The sequence below is a fragment of the Salmo trutta genome, unplaced genomic scaffold (genome assembly GCF_901001165.1).
Source record: "Salmo trutta unplaced genomic scaffold, fSalTru1.1, whole genome shotgun sequence".
Classification (NCBI taxonomy): Eukaryota; Metazoa; Chordata; class Actinopteri; order Salmoniformes; family Salmonidae; genus Salmo; species Salmo trutta.
The window spans coordinates 17,042,438-17,060,764 of NW_021822911.1; the positions used below are offsets into that span (position 1 = coordinate 17,042,438).

Here is an 18,327-nt window from a genome sequence, read left to right on the forward strand (position 1 = left end):
CACACTGCATCTTCTATAGGAGTGCTATTTATATCCTGATCATTCATCCACACTGCATCTTCTATAGGAGTGCTATTTATATCCTGATCATTCATCCACACTGCATCTTCTATAGGAGTGCTATTTATATCCTGATCATTCATCCACACTGCATCTTCTATAGGAGTGCTATTTATATCCTGATCATTCATCCTCACTGCATCTTCTATAGGAGTGCTATTTATATCCTGATCATTCATCCACACTGCATCTTCTATAGGAGTGCTATTTATATCCTGATCATTCATCCACACTGCATCTTCTATAGGAGTGCTATTTATATCCTGATCATTCATCCTCACTGCATCTTCTATAGGAGTGCTATTTATATCCTGATCATTCATCCTCACTGCATCTTCTATAGGAGTGCTATTTATATCCTGATCATTCATCCACACTGCATCTTCTATAGGAGTGCTATTTATATCCTGATCATTCATCCACACTGCATCTTCTATAGGAGTGCTATTTATATCCTGATCATTCATCCTCACTGCATCTTCTATAGGAGTGCTATTTATATCCTGATCATTCATCCCCACTGCATCTTCTATAGGAGTGCTATTTATATCCTGATCATTCATCCACACTGCATCTTCTATAGGAGTGCTATTTATATCCTAATCATTCATCCTCACTGCATCTTCTATAGGAGTGCTATTTATATCCTGATCATTCATCCTCACTGCATCTTCTTTAGGAGTGCTATTTATATCCTGATCATTCATCCACACTGCATCTTCTATAGGAGTGCTATTTATATCCTGATCATTCATCCACACTACATCTTCTATAGGAGTGCTATTTATATCCTGATCATTCATCCACACTGCATCTTCTATAGGAGTGCTATTTATATCCTGTCACTACTGATCATTCATCCATACTGCATCTTCTTTAGGAGAGCTATTTATATCCTGATCATTCATCCACACTGCATCTTCTTTAGGAGAGCTATTTATATCCTGATCATTCATCCACACTGCATCTTCTATAGGAGTGCTATTTATATCCTGATCATTCATCCTCACTGCATCTTCTATAGGAGTGCTATTCATATCCTGATCATTCATCCTCACTGCATCTTCTATAGGAGTGCTATTTATATCCTGATCATTCATCCACACTGCATCTTCTATAGGAGTGCTATTTATATCCTGATCATTCATCCTCACTGCATCTTCTATAGGAGTGCTATTTATATCCTGATCATTCATCCCCACTGCATCTTCTTTAGGAGTGCTATTTATATCCTGATCATTCATCCACACTGCATCTTCTATAGGAGTGCTATTTATATCCTGATCATTCATCCACACTGCATCTTCTATAGGAGTGCTATTTATATCCTGTCACTACTGATCATTCATCCATACTGCATCTTCTTTAGGAGAGCTATTTATATCCTGATCATTCATCCACACTGCATCTTCTTTAGGAGAGCTATTTATATCCTGATCATTCATCCACACTGCATCTTCTATAGGAGTGCTATTTATATCCTGATCATTCATCCTCACTGCATCTTCTATAGGAGTGCTATTCATATCCTGATCATTCATCCTCACTGCATCTTCTATAAGAGTGCTATTTATATCCTGATCATTCATCCACACTGCATCTTCTATAGGAGTGCTATTTATATCCTGATCATTCATCCTCACTGCATCTTCTATAGGAGTGCTATTTATATCCTGATCATTCATCCACACTGCATCTTCTATAGGAGTGCTATTTATATCCTGATCATTCATCCACACTGCATCTTCTATAGGAGTGCTATTTATATCCTGATCATTCATCCTCACTGCATCTTCTATAGGAGTGCTATTTATATCCTGATCATTCATCCTCACTGCATCTTCTTTAGGAGTGCTATTTATATCCTGATCATTCATCCACACTGCATCTTCTATAGGAGTGCTATTTATATCCTGATCATTCATCCACACTGCATCTTCTATAGGAGTGCTATTTATATCCTGATCATTCATCCACACTGCATCTTCTATAGGAGTGCTATTTATATCCTGTCACTACTGATCATTCATCCATACTGCATCTTCTATAGGAGAGCTATTTATATCCTGATCATTCATCAACACAGCATCTTCTTTAGGAGAGCTATTTATATCCTGATCATTCATCCTCACTGCATCTTCTATAGGAGTGCTATTTATATCCTGATCATTCATCCACACTGCATCTTCTATAGGAGTGCTATTTATATCCTGATCATTCATCCACACTGCATCTTCTATAGGAGTGCTATTTATATCCTGATCATTCATCCTCACTGCATCTTCTATAGGAGTGCTATTTATATCCTGATCATTCATCCTCACTGCATCAGAGTAGCCTAGTGGGATTATTCACAAAATTATCTGGTGATCAGGTTATGAAATGTCATGACAAAGACATTTTGTTTCCATGTTTCACCTGAAATATTAAATGATTTATAGTCCTAGGTCTATGTTATTGTTAGGTGATGTTATGGGCAAATACTTAGTGTAAAACCCTCTGTCAGGCTGATGGCAAAGCTAGCCAAAGAGCATTTTACAGGTTTAAGTGTTTATGTATAAAGCAGTTGATTTGCGACAATAATACAAACATATTAAGCAGGAGATTCAAACGAGCCTTACAATTATAATCTTAAAGTAATGTGAAATGCACTCATAAACAACCTGTAAATGGAGGCTATATTTGCTGTCAGCCTATGAGAACTCCCCTGAGTTTTCCCCCACGGTGGTGAATTAGTGAATAGACACAGAGCTTAATGTGAGTTTCCTTGAGTAGCACTCCTGATAGTGCTGTAATATTCAGAATGCGTTGTGAAAAACTAAAATCGTCGCTCACCATTTTTTCTCCAGGCAGAGAGAAAAAACTACATCCATAACTAGTGGTTTCCTCATTAGCAGATATACTACATCCATAACTAGTGGTTTCCTCATTACCAGATATACTACATCCATAACTAGTGGTTTCCTCATTAGCAGATATACTACATCCATAACTAGTGGTTTCCTCATTACCAGATATACTACATCCATAACTAGTGGTTTCCTCATTACCAGATATACTACATCCATAACTAGTGGTTTCCTCATTACCAGATTATACTACATCCATAACTAGTGGTTTCCTCATTAGCAGATATACTACATCCATAACTAGTGGTTTCCTCATTACCAGATATACTACATCCATATCTAGTGGTTTCCTCATTACCAGATATACTACATCCATAACTAGTGGGTTCCTCATTACCAGATATACTACATCCATAACTAGTGGTTTCCTCATTACCAGATATACTACATCCATAACTAGTGGTTTCCTCATTACTAGATATACTACATCCATAACTAGTGGTTTCCTCATTACCAGATATACTACATCCATAACTAGTGGTTTCCTCATTACCAGATATACTACATCCATAACTAGTGGTTTCCTCATTACCAGATATTCTACATCCATAACTGTATGTCACTACTAATGTGAAAACAAGACAAAATATGACTATTCTTGCTCATTTTAAGGCAAATATCAAATAATTTTAACATTCATTACAGACGTCAATTGTTGTACAACATCATGGCTCCGCTGTTGGCATCACCTTTTACAGTGGATTTCTACTGTTGTGGGCCTTTAACCATCTGTCTGACTTTGTTGTTCACACAGGAGAGATATGGGACTATTGTGGATCCTCTGGGGAGCCTCAACAACCTCATGATGCTGAAGAGGCAGAGAAGAGTCTCTCCACATTAGAACACCTCAAGAAACACCTGCAGAGACCCACAAGGAAGAGAACTCACTTCTGCTCTGACTGTGGGAAGAGATTCACCTCATCAGGCATTACAATTCATCAGAGAACACACACAGGAGAGAAACCTTATAGCTGTGATCAATGTGGGAAGAGTTTTCGTAGATCTGGCCATCTGGTATCACACCTGAGAACACACACAGGAGAGAAATCTTATAGCTGTGGTCAATGTGGGAAGAGTTTTGCTAAATCTAGAACTCTGACTCAACACCAGAGAATACACACAGGAGAGAAATCTTATATCTGTGGTCAATGTGGGAAGAGTTTTGCTGCATCTCACACTCTGACTAAACACCAGAGAATACACACAGGAGAGAAACCTTATAGCTGTACTCAAAGTGGGAAGAGTTTTACTCAGTTAACCACCCTGATATCACACCAGAGAACACACACAGGTGAGAAACCTTATTGCTGTGATCAATGTGGGAAGTATTTTACTACATTTGGCACTCTGACTGCACACCAGAGAATACACACAGGAGAGAAATCTTATAGGTGTAATCAATGTGGGAAGAGTTTTGTTGGTTCAAGAAATCTGACTGCACACCAGAGAATACACACAGGAGAGAAACCTTATAGCTGTACTCAATGTGGGAAGAGTTTTACTCAGTTAACCACCCTGATATCACACCAGAGAACACACACAGGAGAGAAACCTTATAGCTGTGGTCAATGTGGGAAGAGTTTTGCTAAATCTAGCACTCTGACTCAACACCAGAGAATACACACAGGAGAGAAATCTTATATGTGTGATCAATGTGGGAAGAGTTTTGTTGGTTCAAGAAATCTGACTGCACACCAGAGAATACACACAGGAGAGAAATCTTATAGCTGTGATCAATGTGGGAAGAGTTTTACTACATTTGGCACTCTGACTCAACACCAGAGAATACACACAGGAGAGAAATCTTATAGGTGTGATCAATGTGGGAAGAGTTTTGGTGTATCTGGAGGGCTGACAGTGCACCAGAGAATACACACAGGAGAGAAATCTTATATCTGTGGTCAATGTGGGAAGAGTTTTGCTGCATCTCACACTCTGACTCAACACCATAGAACACACACAGGAGAGAAATCTTATAGCTGTGATCAATTTGGGAAGAATTTTAGTCAATCTGGCTCTCTGACTCTACACCAGAGAACACACACAGGAGAGAAACCATACAGCTGTGATCAATGTGGGAAGTGTTTTGGTCGATATGGCTCTCTGACTCTACACCAGAAAATACACACAGGAGAGAAATCGTATAGCTGTGATCAGTGTGGGAAGAGTTTTGCTGCATCTCACACTCTGACTCTACACCAGAGAACACACAGAGGAGAGAAATTGTATAGCTGTGGTCAATGTGGGAAAAGTTTTGATGCATCTCGCACTCTGACTCAACACCAGAGAACACACACAGGAGAGAAACCCTATAGCTGTGGTCAATGTGGGAAGAGTTTTACTGACTCTAGCACTCTGACTCAACACCAGCGGAGACACACAGGAGAGAAACCATATAGTTGTGGTCAGTGTGACAAGAGATACTCTGATAAAAGATCTCTGATCAAACATCAGAAAATACATACATGAAGGAATTGTTTCATGATATCAGTGAAATTAAATGTAGAATGTAAATGTAGAATGTTTTAACATTGTAGTAGGAGTATTTTAATGATGTCACAATGTAGAACCCTAAACGTTTGTCCCCTGTTCTATTGATTTCAACATGATATGGATATTAGCCTCAGGGGGAAAATCCAGGCTCTGAAATGAAAGAGTACTATTTATGAGATTTAACAAAAAGTGACTAACAAAAACAGAGTTGTGTTCCACTTACCATGTTGGTGACCCACTGGAATCAAAATGCAACACTTCAAAATGTATCTGGCTGTTTTCTACAAATTGTCCTCTAACCAGGGATGTACACATTATTCCCAGATTCCGTGTGGTTTTTGAGCTGTTAGTTTTAACAGGACGTGCAACCTCATCTCCCTTCTGTCACACAAATGATTTCAACATGATATCGATGAGTTATGACAAATAAGTGTTGTGTTCCTTTGTTTAGCGACCCCTACATTTAAATGCATCACTCCAAAATGTAGCTGACTGTCTTCTGCAGGTTGTCCTCTAATCAGTGAGGAAAAATATATCTCCCATTTCCATGTGTTTTTTTAGTTGTGTTAGTTTCAACAGCACGTACAACCTGATTTCCCCCCTAATGGATATCAGTGATTTATTGCTACTTGTCAAAAACAACAGTGTTTCTGGTGCTTGTGCAGTTTATAAGGTGCTTGTTTAAAAAAATACAAGTAATATGATTATTGTGGTAGATGTTTGTGTATTTAGCACATTTTATGTTTAGGTTTTCAATTCATCACAAACTGTTTCTGCATATTGGTTATTGATTTGGAAACGTTAAAACTGTGTTTTGACATTGGGCTATTTCATATTTACATTTCATGTAACATTTAGTAATGATATTTATTTATGCAACCAACTGACAATTGTTTGGTACAATTATATTGACATTGTTGCCCTGCTTTTGGAATATCAGGGTTCATTCTCAGACGTGCCAAACCAAATGTACTAGAGCATGACATTGGGGACTGGGCCCCGATCCAACAACATGCCTATCTAGTGAACCCTGAAAAGAGAGAGAAGCTCTGCAGTGAGGTGGAAAGTTACTACGGATATTGCAGGAGTTTCCTCTTGAAATCAGACATGTCCGTGGTAAGGACAACTTGGTTGCTGATTGTCTCAAGGGTGGGCAGTCAAAAAGTTTTGTGTTTTGCATTTAGCCAGTCCGTTGCCATGGATCTTTATTTATTTTGACTGCACGTTTTTCCGTATTGGAGATGAGTTTTGTTTAGGCTCCAAGGAGACGACAGTTCTAGAAGCTAGAAGGGTTTTTCTTTTGTTTTCCTCTTCTTGGGCAGATTTAGTGGGTCTCATGGTGGGTGTCTTTTAGGTCCCAGTTGTTGTTACTAGTCAACTTTCAGTGGACACTGTGAGCAAAATTGCAAGATTATGTTATATTATTTTATTGCATCAAATGGTTGTTTTATGCAACAGAATAGAGGGTTCTTAGAACTATTGTGTCTGTGTGTTCTACTGAGGATGGGCCTCTGGGAGAAAACACTGACAGGAGATTTACAATGTATTTTGGGTGATAAAACCTAAAGAGACTGCATTCCAGAGCATGAGTTAATGTTTCTGTTCTATATGGTACCAGGGAGAGATGACCCCAGACCCTGGTCTCTACACAAAGAGTACTGTTTTTACAGCAGATACTTATAATTCTCAGCAGACAGTATCTTTCATACAAATCTTAACCTTGTGACCCGTTCTATACATTTGTTGTTGGTCATGTAGGTTGAAAGGGGTGTATCTTGGCTTTAAAATACCTTTGTACTTTTGTCTCGGGGCTCTCAACGAATCATCTGGGGGTGATTCATCTCTCAATGAATCATCTGGGGGTGATTCATCTCTCAATGAATCATCTGGGGGTGATTCGTCGACCAGCCATCATTTATCATAGAGCACTCAATTGATTCACTTTATATGTGTGTATTGTATTGACCTGCTGCCTTATAAGTGAATAAAGATATTTTAAGAATAACTCTGACTTGTGTGATAAGTTTGTCAATCTTCATTTCATATTAAAGAAAATAACAAGCACATTTGGGGATGTGAATCTTCACTTGGTGACCGCTCCTGACGACCTGGGTAAATGGTGTACAAGGGATCCCTCTAACTTGGGATCTCAGGGAGACCACACTTCGGGAATGGAGCAGATGGTCCCACCTTTGATCTGAGAGGCAGCGAGCCGAGTGGATACCACATCTCGAAAGTAGTTAAAAAAGAAAGAGGTGAGCGAAGCACGCAAAATGGAGTTTTTAGAAAATCATCATAGGCTCTGAGTGTGTATTCCTGTGTGGAGGTGTAAACAGGGCGCAGTCAGAATCTGAGGCTGAGTCAGCTATCTGTGCAAACTGGATGAAAACTAGAATCTGTGTTTACTAGTTAAGACCATTTATGATATAGTATAAGATAGTAAGGTGTAGCTGTAATTGTTGTTAACCTGGACCCCATTTTAGAAGTATTGAAAGATGTAAATGTATTTGTTTCATTATCCTAGGAACTATGAGATAGAAATGTGAAAATATTCCTGCAGGTTCAAATATTGTTGAAAAACAACTAATTGATTAGGTATGTTTGGGAATAGCATTGTGTGACTGTCATATGAGAGTTGTGTGACTGTGTCTTAATCTGAAGTTTGGATAGTAACAGAGATCTATAGTTCCTCCTAGAGATCTATAGTTCCTCCTAGAGATCTATAGTTCCTCCTAGAGATCTATAGTTCCTCATAGAGATCTATAGTTCCTCCTAGAGATCTATAGTTCCTCACAGAGATCTATAGTTCCTCATAGAGATCTATAGTTCCTCCTAGAGATCTATAGTTCCTCACAGAGATCTATAGTTCCTCATAGAGATCTATAGTTCTTCCTAGAGATCTATAGTTCCTCCTAGAGATCTATAGTTCCTCCTAGAGATCTATAGTTCCTCATAGAGATCTATAGTTCCTCATAGAGATCTATAGTTCCTCCTAGAGATCTATAGTTCCTCACAGAGATCTATAGTTCCTCATAGAGATCTATAGTTCCTCCTAGAGATCTATAGTTCCTCACAGAGATCTATAGTTCCTCATAGAGATCTATAGTTCCTCCTAGAGATCTATAGTTCCTCCTAGAGATCTATAGTTCCTCCTAGAGATCTATAGTTCCTCATAGAGATCTATAGTTCCTCACAGAGATCTATAGTTCCTCATAGAGATCTATAGTTCCTCCTAGAGATCTATAGTTCCTCATAGAGATCTATAGTTCCTCCTAGAGATCTATAGTTCCTCACAGAGATCTATAGTTCCTCACAGAGATCTATAGTTCCTCATAGAGATCTATAGTTCCTCCTAGAGATCTATAGTTCCTCATAGAGATCTATAGTTCCTCCTAGAGATCTATAGTTCCTCATAGAGATCTATAGTTCCTCATAGAGATCGATCTATAGTTCCTCATAGAGATAGATCTATAGTTCCTCATAGAGATAGATCTATAGTTCCTCATAGAGATAGATCTATAGTTCCTCATAGAGATAGATCTATAGTTCCTCATAGAGATAGATATATAGTTCCTCATAGAGATAGATCTATAGTTCCTCATAGAGATCTATAGTTCCTCCTAGAGATCTATAGTTCCTCCTAGAGATCTATAGTTCCTCATAGAGATCTATAGTTCCTCCTAGAGATCTATAGTTCCTCATAGAGATCTATAGTTCCTCATAGAGATCGATCTATAGTTCCTCATAGAGATAGATCTATAGTTCCTCATAGAGATAGATCTATAGTTCCTCATAGAGATAGATCTATAGTTCCTCATAGAGATCTATAGTTCCTCACATAGATCTATAGTTCCTCACAGAGATCTATAGTTCCTCCTATAGATCTATAGTTCCTCATAGAGATAGATCTATAGTTCCTCCTAGAGATCTATAGTTCCTCATAGAGATCTATAGTTCCTCCTAGAGATCTATAGTTCCTCACAGAGATCTATAGTTCCTCACAGAGATCTATAGTTCCTCATAGAGATCTATAGTTCCTCCTAGAGATCTATAGTTCCTCACAGAGATCTATAGTTCCTCCTAGAGATCTATAGTTCCTCACAGAGGTCTATAGTTCCTCCTAGAGATCTATAGTTCCTCCTAGAGATCTATAGTTCCTCTCAGAGATCTATAGTTCCTCCTATAGATCTATAGTTCCTCCCAGAGATCTATAGTTCCTCCTAGAGATCTATAGTTCCTCCTAGAGATCTATAGTTCCTCCTAGAGATCTATAGTTCCTCACAGAGATCTGTAGTTCCTCTCAGAGATCTGGACTGTCAAAATAGCAGGATGATGTCCTCACCCCTGCCTCGCCTCTCTACCTCTGCTTGTCCTTATTCTCTTGTTGTCTATATCCATTCCATGGACTTTATTCATTTCTGAGAAGATAATTTGCACACATTTGTATGCTAATAGATTTCAGTTTGTATTGACTGCTATGTAGGTTAAATGTACACTTCAAATGCAGCTGTCCTACAACATATCTGTACCTTCTTGATCCCAATTGCATTGTGTCCATGTTCTGTCCTATAAGAATTTCAAAGGAAGAGAAAATGTGTCAAAGAATAGTCTTACAAGCATTAAAAGATATGTATAAAATAAATATTGAAATATAAATATTGAAAGATAAATGGCATCAACATACAATGTAATGCAAAATAGAAGAACATATTGGAGAAAGCACTAGCCAATACAGTACTGCCATACAGTAACAGTACTGCCATACAGGCCTAATATCACATTTCAAGATATCTTTGTACACAAATTGTTCAATATTTTATCAGGCTGACTTGAAAGATTATACACAACATTTTGCTGCGTGGCAATACTGTGTTTGGATTCTGAAGGGCATTTATACAAAAGAGGTAGTCTAGACACTGTATTAATACCATTATGCATTTGAACCCCATCTACAGCTACCATCTAAGATATTAATTTCCCTCCACAAGGGTGCGGACATGTAACGTTTCCAAAATGGGATAGAATTGTACATGTAACGTTTCCTAAATGGGATAGTATTGTACATGTAACGTTTCCTAAATGGGATAGTATTGTACATGTAACGTTTCCTAAATGGGATAGTATTGTACATGTAACGTTTCCTAAATGGGATAGTATTGGACATGTAACGTTTCCTAAATGGGATGGTATTGTACATGTAACATTTCCTAAATGGGATAGTATTGTACATGTAACGTTTCCTAAATGGGATAGTATTGTACATGTAACGTTTCCTAAATGGGATAGTATTGTACATGTAACGTTTCCAAAATGGGATAGTATTGTACATGTAACGTTTCCTAAATGGGATAGTATTGTACATGTAACGTTTCCAAAATGGGATAGTATTGTACATGTAACGTTTCCTAAATGGGATAGTATTGTAGATGTAACGTTTCCTAAATGGGATAGTATTGTACATGTAACATTTCCAAAATGGGATAGTATTGTACATGTAACGTTTTGCCCCCTTGTGAGTTAATAGTATTGCATGCTGTAGCAGGCTATATAAAGAGGAAGACCTCCATTGACAATTCAGTTTGTTGTAACTGTGACAGGTTAAAGGAAATACTCATAGCCTGTTATACATTAAAAAGTATTAGTAAGTTCATAGTATGTGAGGATCTTAAAACATCTAAGGTTAAAAAGATCATGCATTCTGTATTAGTTGATAGAGATGGATAACATTCATATAATTGTGTTAAAAAGTTCAAATCCGTCAAGCTTACAAAGGGTAAAAATTGTAAAAGGAATGTGTAAACGTTATATTAGTTAGTTTATTTTGTGGTGCCAAATTGAAGGGGAAAAGTGTTAATCTGTGATCTACTAAATGCTCTTAATCTATGAGCCTGAGATCGATTGCTCTGGTCTCCACCCAAGTTCGGGGGAAATCACGGGTTTTAACTCATTGCACTAAAGGTCATTGAGGAAACAATACTCTCGTGATTATTTCTCCCCTTTTTCAGGGGCGTAACATCTCGTCTGGACAGGTCACCGTCCTAAGTTAGTTAGTTAGTTAGTTAGTTAACGAAGCTAACGTTAGCTAGTTCATTATCACAAAAGTGAGAACTGCTCTAGATTGGAAACTTACGTTAATGAGTGTAAAGCCATGTTGGCTTTATGGAAACGATATACAATATATGGGAAAGAATATAGTTGAGGAAATAATCCAAACCTAGTTGTGCCTAGTTAGGACATAACGTTAGCTAGCTAGCTAACGGTACTGTACTGTAGCTCATACAACGCCGACGGTCAAACCCGGCTTTCTAATATTTACGTTCATTAACTATAGTAACGTTATGGAAGATATTCACAGAAAACCATCATTGTCTTCGTTATTCATTATTAGTATGTTATATTATTATAATAAATGATTTCGATACATATTCAGAGCCAAACATCAACCCAACTTAACCTTTTTAACTGTTGTCGCATCCAAACTTGTCACCATCGTTTTCAGTTGTAATTGCGAAGTTCCCGGAAGAAGTCCAGCAACAACGGAGGTTCCTCGATGAACCCACCTTCTAACAAGTTCTTTGAAGAACCTTTTGGGGCTGTTTTTCATTGACCAAGAACCCTACGGTTCTTAGGGGATCTGAGAACAACTCCAGTTGAACCCTTCATTTTTAGAGTGTAGTCGGCTCTATTTACTCTCAGATTCAAACATGATGATTAGTATCAACGATCAAGTCAGCTGCTGCTGCTCCAATACAGTATGAGGTGAGACGGTGAACTGATGTTGAACTGGGCAGTCAGCTGCTGCTGCTCCAATACAGTATGAGGTGAGACGGTGAACTGATGTTGAACCGGGCAGTCAGCTGCTGCTGCTCCAATACAGTATGAGGTGAGACGGTGAACTGATGTTGAACCGGGCAGTCAGCTGCTCCAATACAGTATGAGGTGAAACGGTGAACTGATGTTGAACCGGGCAGTCAGCTGCTGCTGCTCCAATACAGTATGAGGTGAGACGGTAAACTGATGTTGAACCGGGCAGTCAGCTGCTGCTGCTCCAATACAGTATGAGGTGAGACGGTGAACTGATGTTGAACTGGGCAGTCAGCTGCTGCTGCTCCAATACAGTATGAGGTGAGACGGTGAACTGATGTTGAACCGGTCAGTCAGCTGCTGCTGCTCCAATACAGTATGAGGTGAGACGGTGAACTGATGTTGAACCGGGCAGTCAGTTGCTGCTGCTCCAATACAGTATGAGGTGAGACGGTGAACTGATGTTGAACTGGGCAGTCAGCTGCTGCTGCTTCAATACAGTATGAGGTGAGACGGTGAACTGATGTTGAACTGGGCAGTCAGCTGCTGCTGCTCCAATACAGTATGAGGTGAGACGGTGAACTGACGTTGAACCGGGCAGTCAGCTGCTGCTGCTCCAATACAGTATGAGGTGAGACGGTGAACTGATGTTGAACTGGGCAGTCAGCTGCTGCTGCTCCAATACAGTATGAGGTGAGACGGTGAACTGACGTTGAACCGGGCAGTCAGCTGCTGCTGCTCCAATACAGTATGAGGTGAGACGGTGAACTGATGTTGAATCATAATGATTAAGTTAATTAAAATGAATTAGTGAAACTATTAAAAAATAGTATTTGTCATATTAAATATATTACTCTATTGTTATCATATAGAAACATCATGGAATATTGTACATCATATTTAATATATTACTCTATTGTTATCATATAGAAACATCATGGAATATTATACATCATATTAAATATATTACTCTATTGTTATCATATAGAAACATCATCATCCTTGGGACATCCCTACCCTAAACCCTAACCTTAACCCCCTACCTTAACCATTTTAAATGTCAACTTCAACCGGCTAGGGACGTCCCAAGGATGTATCTCTACCTGAAAATACATGATCTAAGTGATTGATAGTTGGTATTCAGCAGTCATAAAGCCTAATTTACTTTAATGAACTACTAAAATAGTGATTTTGTCAGACAGCATAGACAGCAGCTCTACACTTTATTGACTGACTGATCCATTCATCCTTCCATCCCTCCTCAGCCTTCCTCTCCTCTGAAGACCCAGTGAGGGTGGAGCTCAGTCAGAGAGCTGTTGAGGGACTGGTTAGGAAGAACACTTCTACAGCCAGAGAGGTGAGAGGTCACACATGGTTTAGATGGTAAATATTTATGTCCCCTTAGTGGTTCATCACATCAGCTAAAGGGAATATGTTCCATCTATGTTTATTTACATTAGTGCAAATTGTCCACTGATATTGGTGTAATTTCTCACCCCTTTTGGCTGTATGAAAGTTAATTTCCCCTCAGACACACACATTTGTTCTTTGATAATATGAAGGTAATTTGTGTCAAATGTACTTTTCCACTCATTCACCCCATCTCTTTACATTGCTTATGCATAATCAGTGACCTGACTGCATCCAGACAATGTCAAAGGCCCATCCTGGTAGATCTGAACCTAATGCAGCTTGGAGTGATCAGATGACAGAAGTCACATTTAGGTGCCAGGTGTAACTGAGGCCATAGATGCTCCATATCCATTACTTTGAGTGTTTTACATAATATGACTAAATGTGTTTCTTTCTGTGTTGCAGGGGCTGTCAAGAAATGGAACAGCAAGGTCACAGAACATGACATAATCAGAGCTGTGGGAGACCACCTCAAGCCCCTGGTAGAGCCGGGGGTGGTGTTTACCACTCCACCACGCCTTCAGCAGGCTGGAAAAGTGGGATTGATCTGGTTGATCCATTTGTTTGTTTCGGTTTGCAGTAGTTGAATCCTTTGACGTATTGTTGAATTAAACATTTATCTTCAACAAATGCACTGGGTTGGTTGAAAAGTGATACTAAACGTACATACCAGCACTATTTTGACATAGTGGGAGATATACTGAATTTATACTTTTTTCATAATAAGATGGACCAAGATACGTATTGGTTTAGCAAGAGTCTGTTGATTGTCAGTCTTTGGGTTAATTTCTTTTGCAATATGTTCAAATCAAAACAAGCTTTATTTATACAGCACATTTCAGACATGGATGCTTCACAGGAAAAAAATAAAACAATGAAAATAAACAAAAATATTTACCACAACAAACATAAGATTAACAACTGAAAGACGAATTAGCATTCTATGGAAAATCCATTGATTAAAATATTAATTGGATGCAACATCCAACCCAAAATATAAGCATGTTTTTAGGAGGGGCTCTGAAAGACACTATGGGGGTGTCCACTGAAAGTTGACTAGTAACAACAACTGGGACCTAAAAGACACCCACCATGAGACCCACTAAATCTGCCCAAGAAAAGGAAAACAAAAGACAAACCCACACCAAACTTAAAGACAGGAAGCAAACCAAAAAGGTGGAGCAACTAAAGGTGTTGACTCTCCACATGTATCAAGACAACTGGAGCACTGGGCCAGACACTCTTAAATAGAGCCTGGACCAGCTCAGGTGAAACACCTTCCCACTAACGAGATGGACAAGCCAGCACAGGTGTAACACATACTGACTAACGAGGTGACACCAATCAGTGCGTCCTACGTGCTAACGAGCTAGACGTGCTAACGAGCTAGACGGGCTAACGAGCTAGACGGGCTAACGGGCTAGACGGGCTAACGAGCTAGACGTGCTAACGAGCTAGACGTGCTAACGAGCTAGACGTGCTAACGAGCTAGACGTGCTAACGAGCTAGACGTGCTAAAGTCCAACCTCAAAACATAAATGGAAAAACCAAAGCCTGTAACACCTTAAGTCAACAAATATATCCTATATTTTTGTTGGAAAAGTTTGCTCACCACCAACAGAAAACAACTTCCATTTCACATTATAATCAACTACAATGATTCACCTTCACCAATATAAACATGGTGTCTACTGGCTGTCAACAATTAAAAACCAGAAAAAACACGTATTTCTAAATAATAATATACAATAGGATTATTTGTTTCTCCTTTTTCTTTCTATAGAATCCTAAATCCCACAAGCTTCTAGAACACTCGTCTTCCTAAAACTCTAAATCCCACTAGCTTCTAGAACTCTCCTCTTTCTAAATTCCACTAGCTTCTAGAACTCTCATCTTTCTAAATCCCACTAGCTTCTAGAACACTCGTCTTCCTAAATCCCACTAGCTTCTAGAACTCTCATCTTTCTAAATCCCACTAGCTTCTAGAACTCTCGTCTCCTTGGAACGAGCCCAAACAAAACTCATCTCCAATACGGAAAAACATGCAGTCAAAATAAATAAAGATCCATAGCAACGCACTGGCTAAACGCAAAACACAAATCTTATATCGATTTGGGGGGAAATCAGGTTGAATCTGCTCTTGAAACTAACACAACAAAACAAAAAACACTTGGAAATGGAGATATATTTTACCTCACTGGTTAGAGGACAACCTGCAGAAGACAGTCAGCTACATTTTGGAGTGATGCATTTAAATTTAGGGGTCACTAAACAAAGGAACACAACACTTATTTGTCATAACTCATCGATATCATGTTGAAATCAATTGTGCCGAGAGGAGGGAGATGAGATTGCACGTCCTGTTAAAACTAACAGCTCAAAAACCACATGGAATCTGGGAATAATGTGTACATCACTGGTTAGAGGACAATTTGTAGAAAACAGTCAGATACATTTTGATTAAAGTGCGTCACCAACGTGGCAAGTGTAACACAACTCTTTTTTGTTAAATCTTATAAATAGTAACTCTTTCAATTCAGAGCATGGATTTTCCCCCTGAGGCTAATATCCATATCATGTTGAAATCAATAGAACAGGGGACAAACGTTTAGGGTTCTACATTGTGACATCATTAAAATACTCCTACTACAATGTTAAACATTCTACATTGTGACATTAATTCATTGATATCATGAAACAACTCCATGTATTTTCTGATGTTTAATCAGAGATCTTTTACCAGAGTATTTCTTCCCACATTGATCACAGCTATGAGATTTATCTCATGTGTGTGTTCTCTGGTGAGTCAGACCGCTAGATGAAACATAACTCTTCCCATATTGATGACAGCTATAAGGTTTCTCTCCTGTGTGTGTTCTCCGGTGTACTGTCAGATAGCCAGATGTAATAAAGCTCTTCCCACATTGACCACAGCTATAAGGTTTATCTATTGTGTGTGTGTTCTCTGGTGTACTGTCAGACCGCTAGATGAAATATAACTCTTCCCACATTGATCACAGCTATAAGGTTTCTCTCCTGTGTGTGTTCTCTTGTGTACTGTCAGACCGCTAGATGAAATATAACTCTTCCCACATTGATCACAGCTATAAGGTTTCTCTCCTGTGTGTGTTCTCTGGTGTACTGTCAGACCGCTAGATGAAATATAACTCTTCCCACATTGATCACAGCTATAAGGTTTCTCTCCTGTGTGTGTTCTCTGGTGTCGAGTCAGATCTCTAGATCTAATAAACCTCTTCCCACATTGAGCACAGCTATAAGGTTTCTCTCCTGTGTGTATTCTCTGGTGCACTGTCAGATAGCTAGATTGACCAAAACTCTTCCCACATTGACCACAGATATAAGGTTTCTCTCCTATGTGTGTTCTCTGGTGTAAAGTCAGAGAGCCAGGTGTAGTAAAACTCTTCCCACATTGAGCACAAATATAAGGTTTCTGTCCTGTGTGTATTCTCTGGTGAATTGTCAGAGAGCTAGATTGACCAAAACTCTTCCCACATTGACCACAGATATGTTTCTCTACTGTGTGTGTTCTCTGGTGTAAAGTCAGAGAGCCAGATGTAGTAAAACTCTTCCCACATTGATCACAGAGAAAAGGTTTCTCTCCTTTGTGTGTTCTCTGGTGTGATATCAGGATGGTTGACTGAGTAAAACTCTTCCCACATTGACCACAGATATAAGGCTTCTCTCCTGTGTGGATTCTCCGATGAATTTTAATGCCTGATGGGGAGGTGAATCTCTTCCCACAGTCAGAGCAGCAGTGAATTATCTTCCCTGTGGATCTCTGCTGGTGTTTCTTGAGGTGTTCTGATCTGGAGAGACTCTTCTCTGCCTCGTTAGCATCATGATGTTGTTGAGACTCCCCAGAGGATCCACGACTGTCCCATCTCTCTCCTGTGTGAACAACAAAGTCAGACAGATGATATAAAGGCCCACAACAGCGGTAATCCACTGTAAAAGGTGATGCCAACAGTATATCTGTAGTATATCTGGTAATGAGGAAACCGCTAGTTATGGATGTAGTATATCTGGTAATGAGGAAACCACTAGTTATGGATGTAGTATATCTGGTAATGAAGAAACCACTAGTTATGGATGTAGAATATCTGGTAATGAGGAAACCACTAGTTATGGATGTAGTATATCTGGTAATGAGGAAACCACTAGTTATGGATGTAGTATATCTGGTAATGAGGAAACCACTAGTTATGGATGTAGTATATCTGCTAATGAGGAAACCACTAGTTATGGATGTAGTATATCTGCTAATGAGGAAACCACTAGTTATGGATGTAGTATATCTGGTAATGAGGAAACCACTAGTTATGGATATAGTATATCTGGTAATGAGGAAACCACTAGTTATGGATGTAGTATATCTGCCTGGAGCAAAAAATGGTGAGCAAAGTTTAGTTTTCACAATGTATTCTGAATATTACAGCACTAGATCAGGATGCTACTCAAGGAAACTCACATTAAGCTCTGTGTCTATTCACTACTTCACCACCGTGGGGTTCTCATAGGCTGACAGAAAAAATAGCCTCAATTTACATGTTGCTTATAAGTGCATTTCACATTAAATATGGATTATAATTGTAGGGCTCGCTTGAATCACCTGCTTAATATGTTTGTG

General features: G+C 39.0%; 2 protein-coding genes across 2 annotated transcripts; one reads left to right on the forward strand and one right to left on the reverse strand.

Moving 5' to 3' along the window:
- Positions 1-4,025: 4,025 nt before the first annotated feature.
- LOC115186698 (zinc finger protein 135-like) lies at positions 4,026-4,766 on the forward strand (the record flags this gene model as incomplete). The annotated part of the gene is made up of 2 exons (XM_029746237.1): positions 4,026-4,612; positions 4,697-4,766. Coding segments are annotated over 2 exons (657 nt in total), but the record flags the coding sequence as incomplete, so codon positions are not given.
- Positions 4,767-4,971: 205 nt separating this feature from the next.
- LOC115186524 (zinc finger protein 2 homolog) lies at positions 4,972-17,190 on the reverse strand (the record flags this gene model as incomplete). Its single annotated transcript, XM_029746141.1, has 2 exons — positions 4,972-4,994; positions 16,662-17,190. Coding segments are annotated over 2 exons (552 nt in total), but the record flags the coding sequence as incomplete, so codon positions are not given.
- Between the last annotated feature and the right edge of the window lie 1,137 nt (positions 17,191-18,327).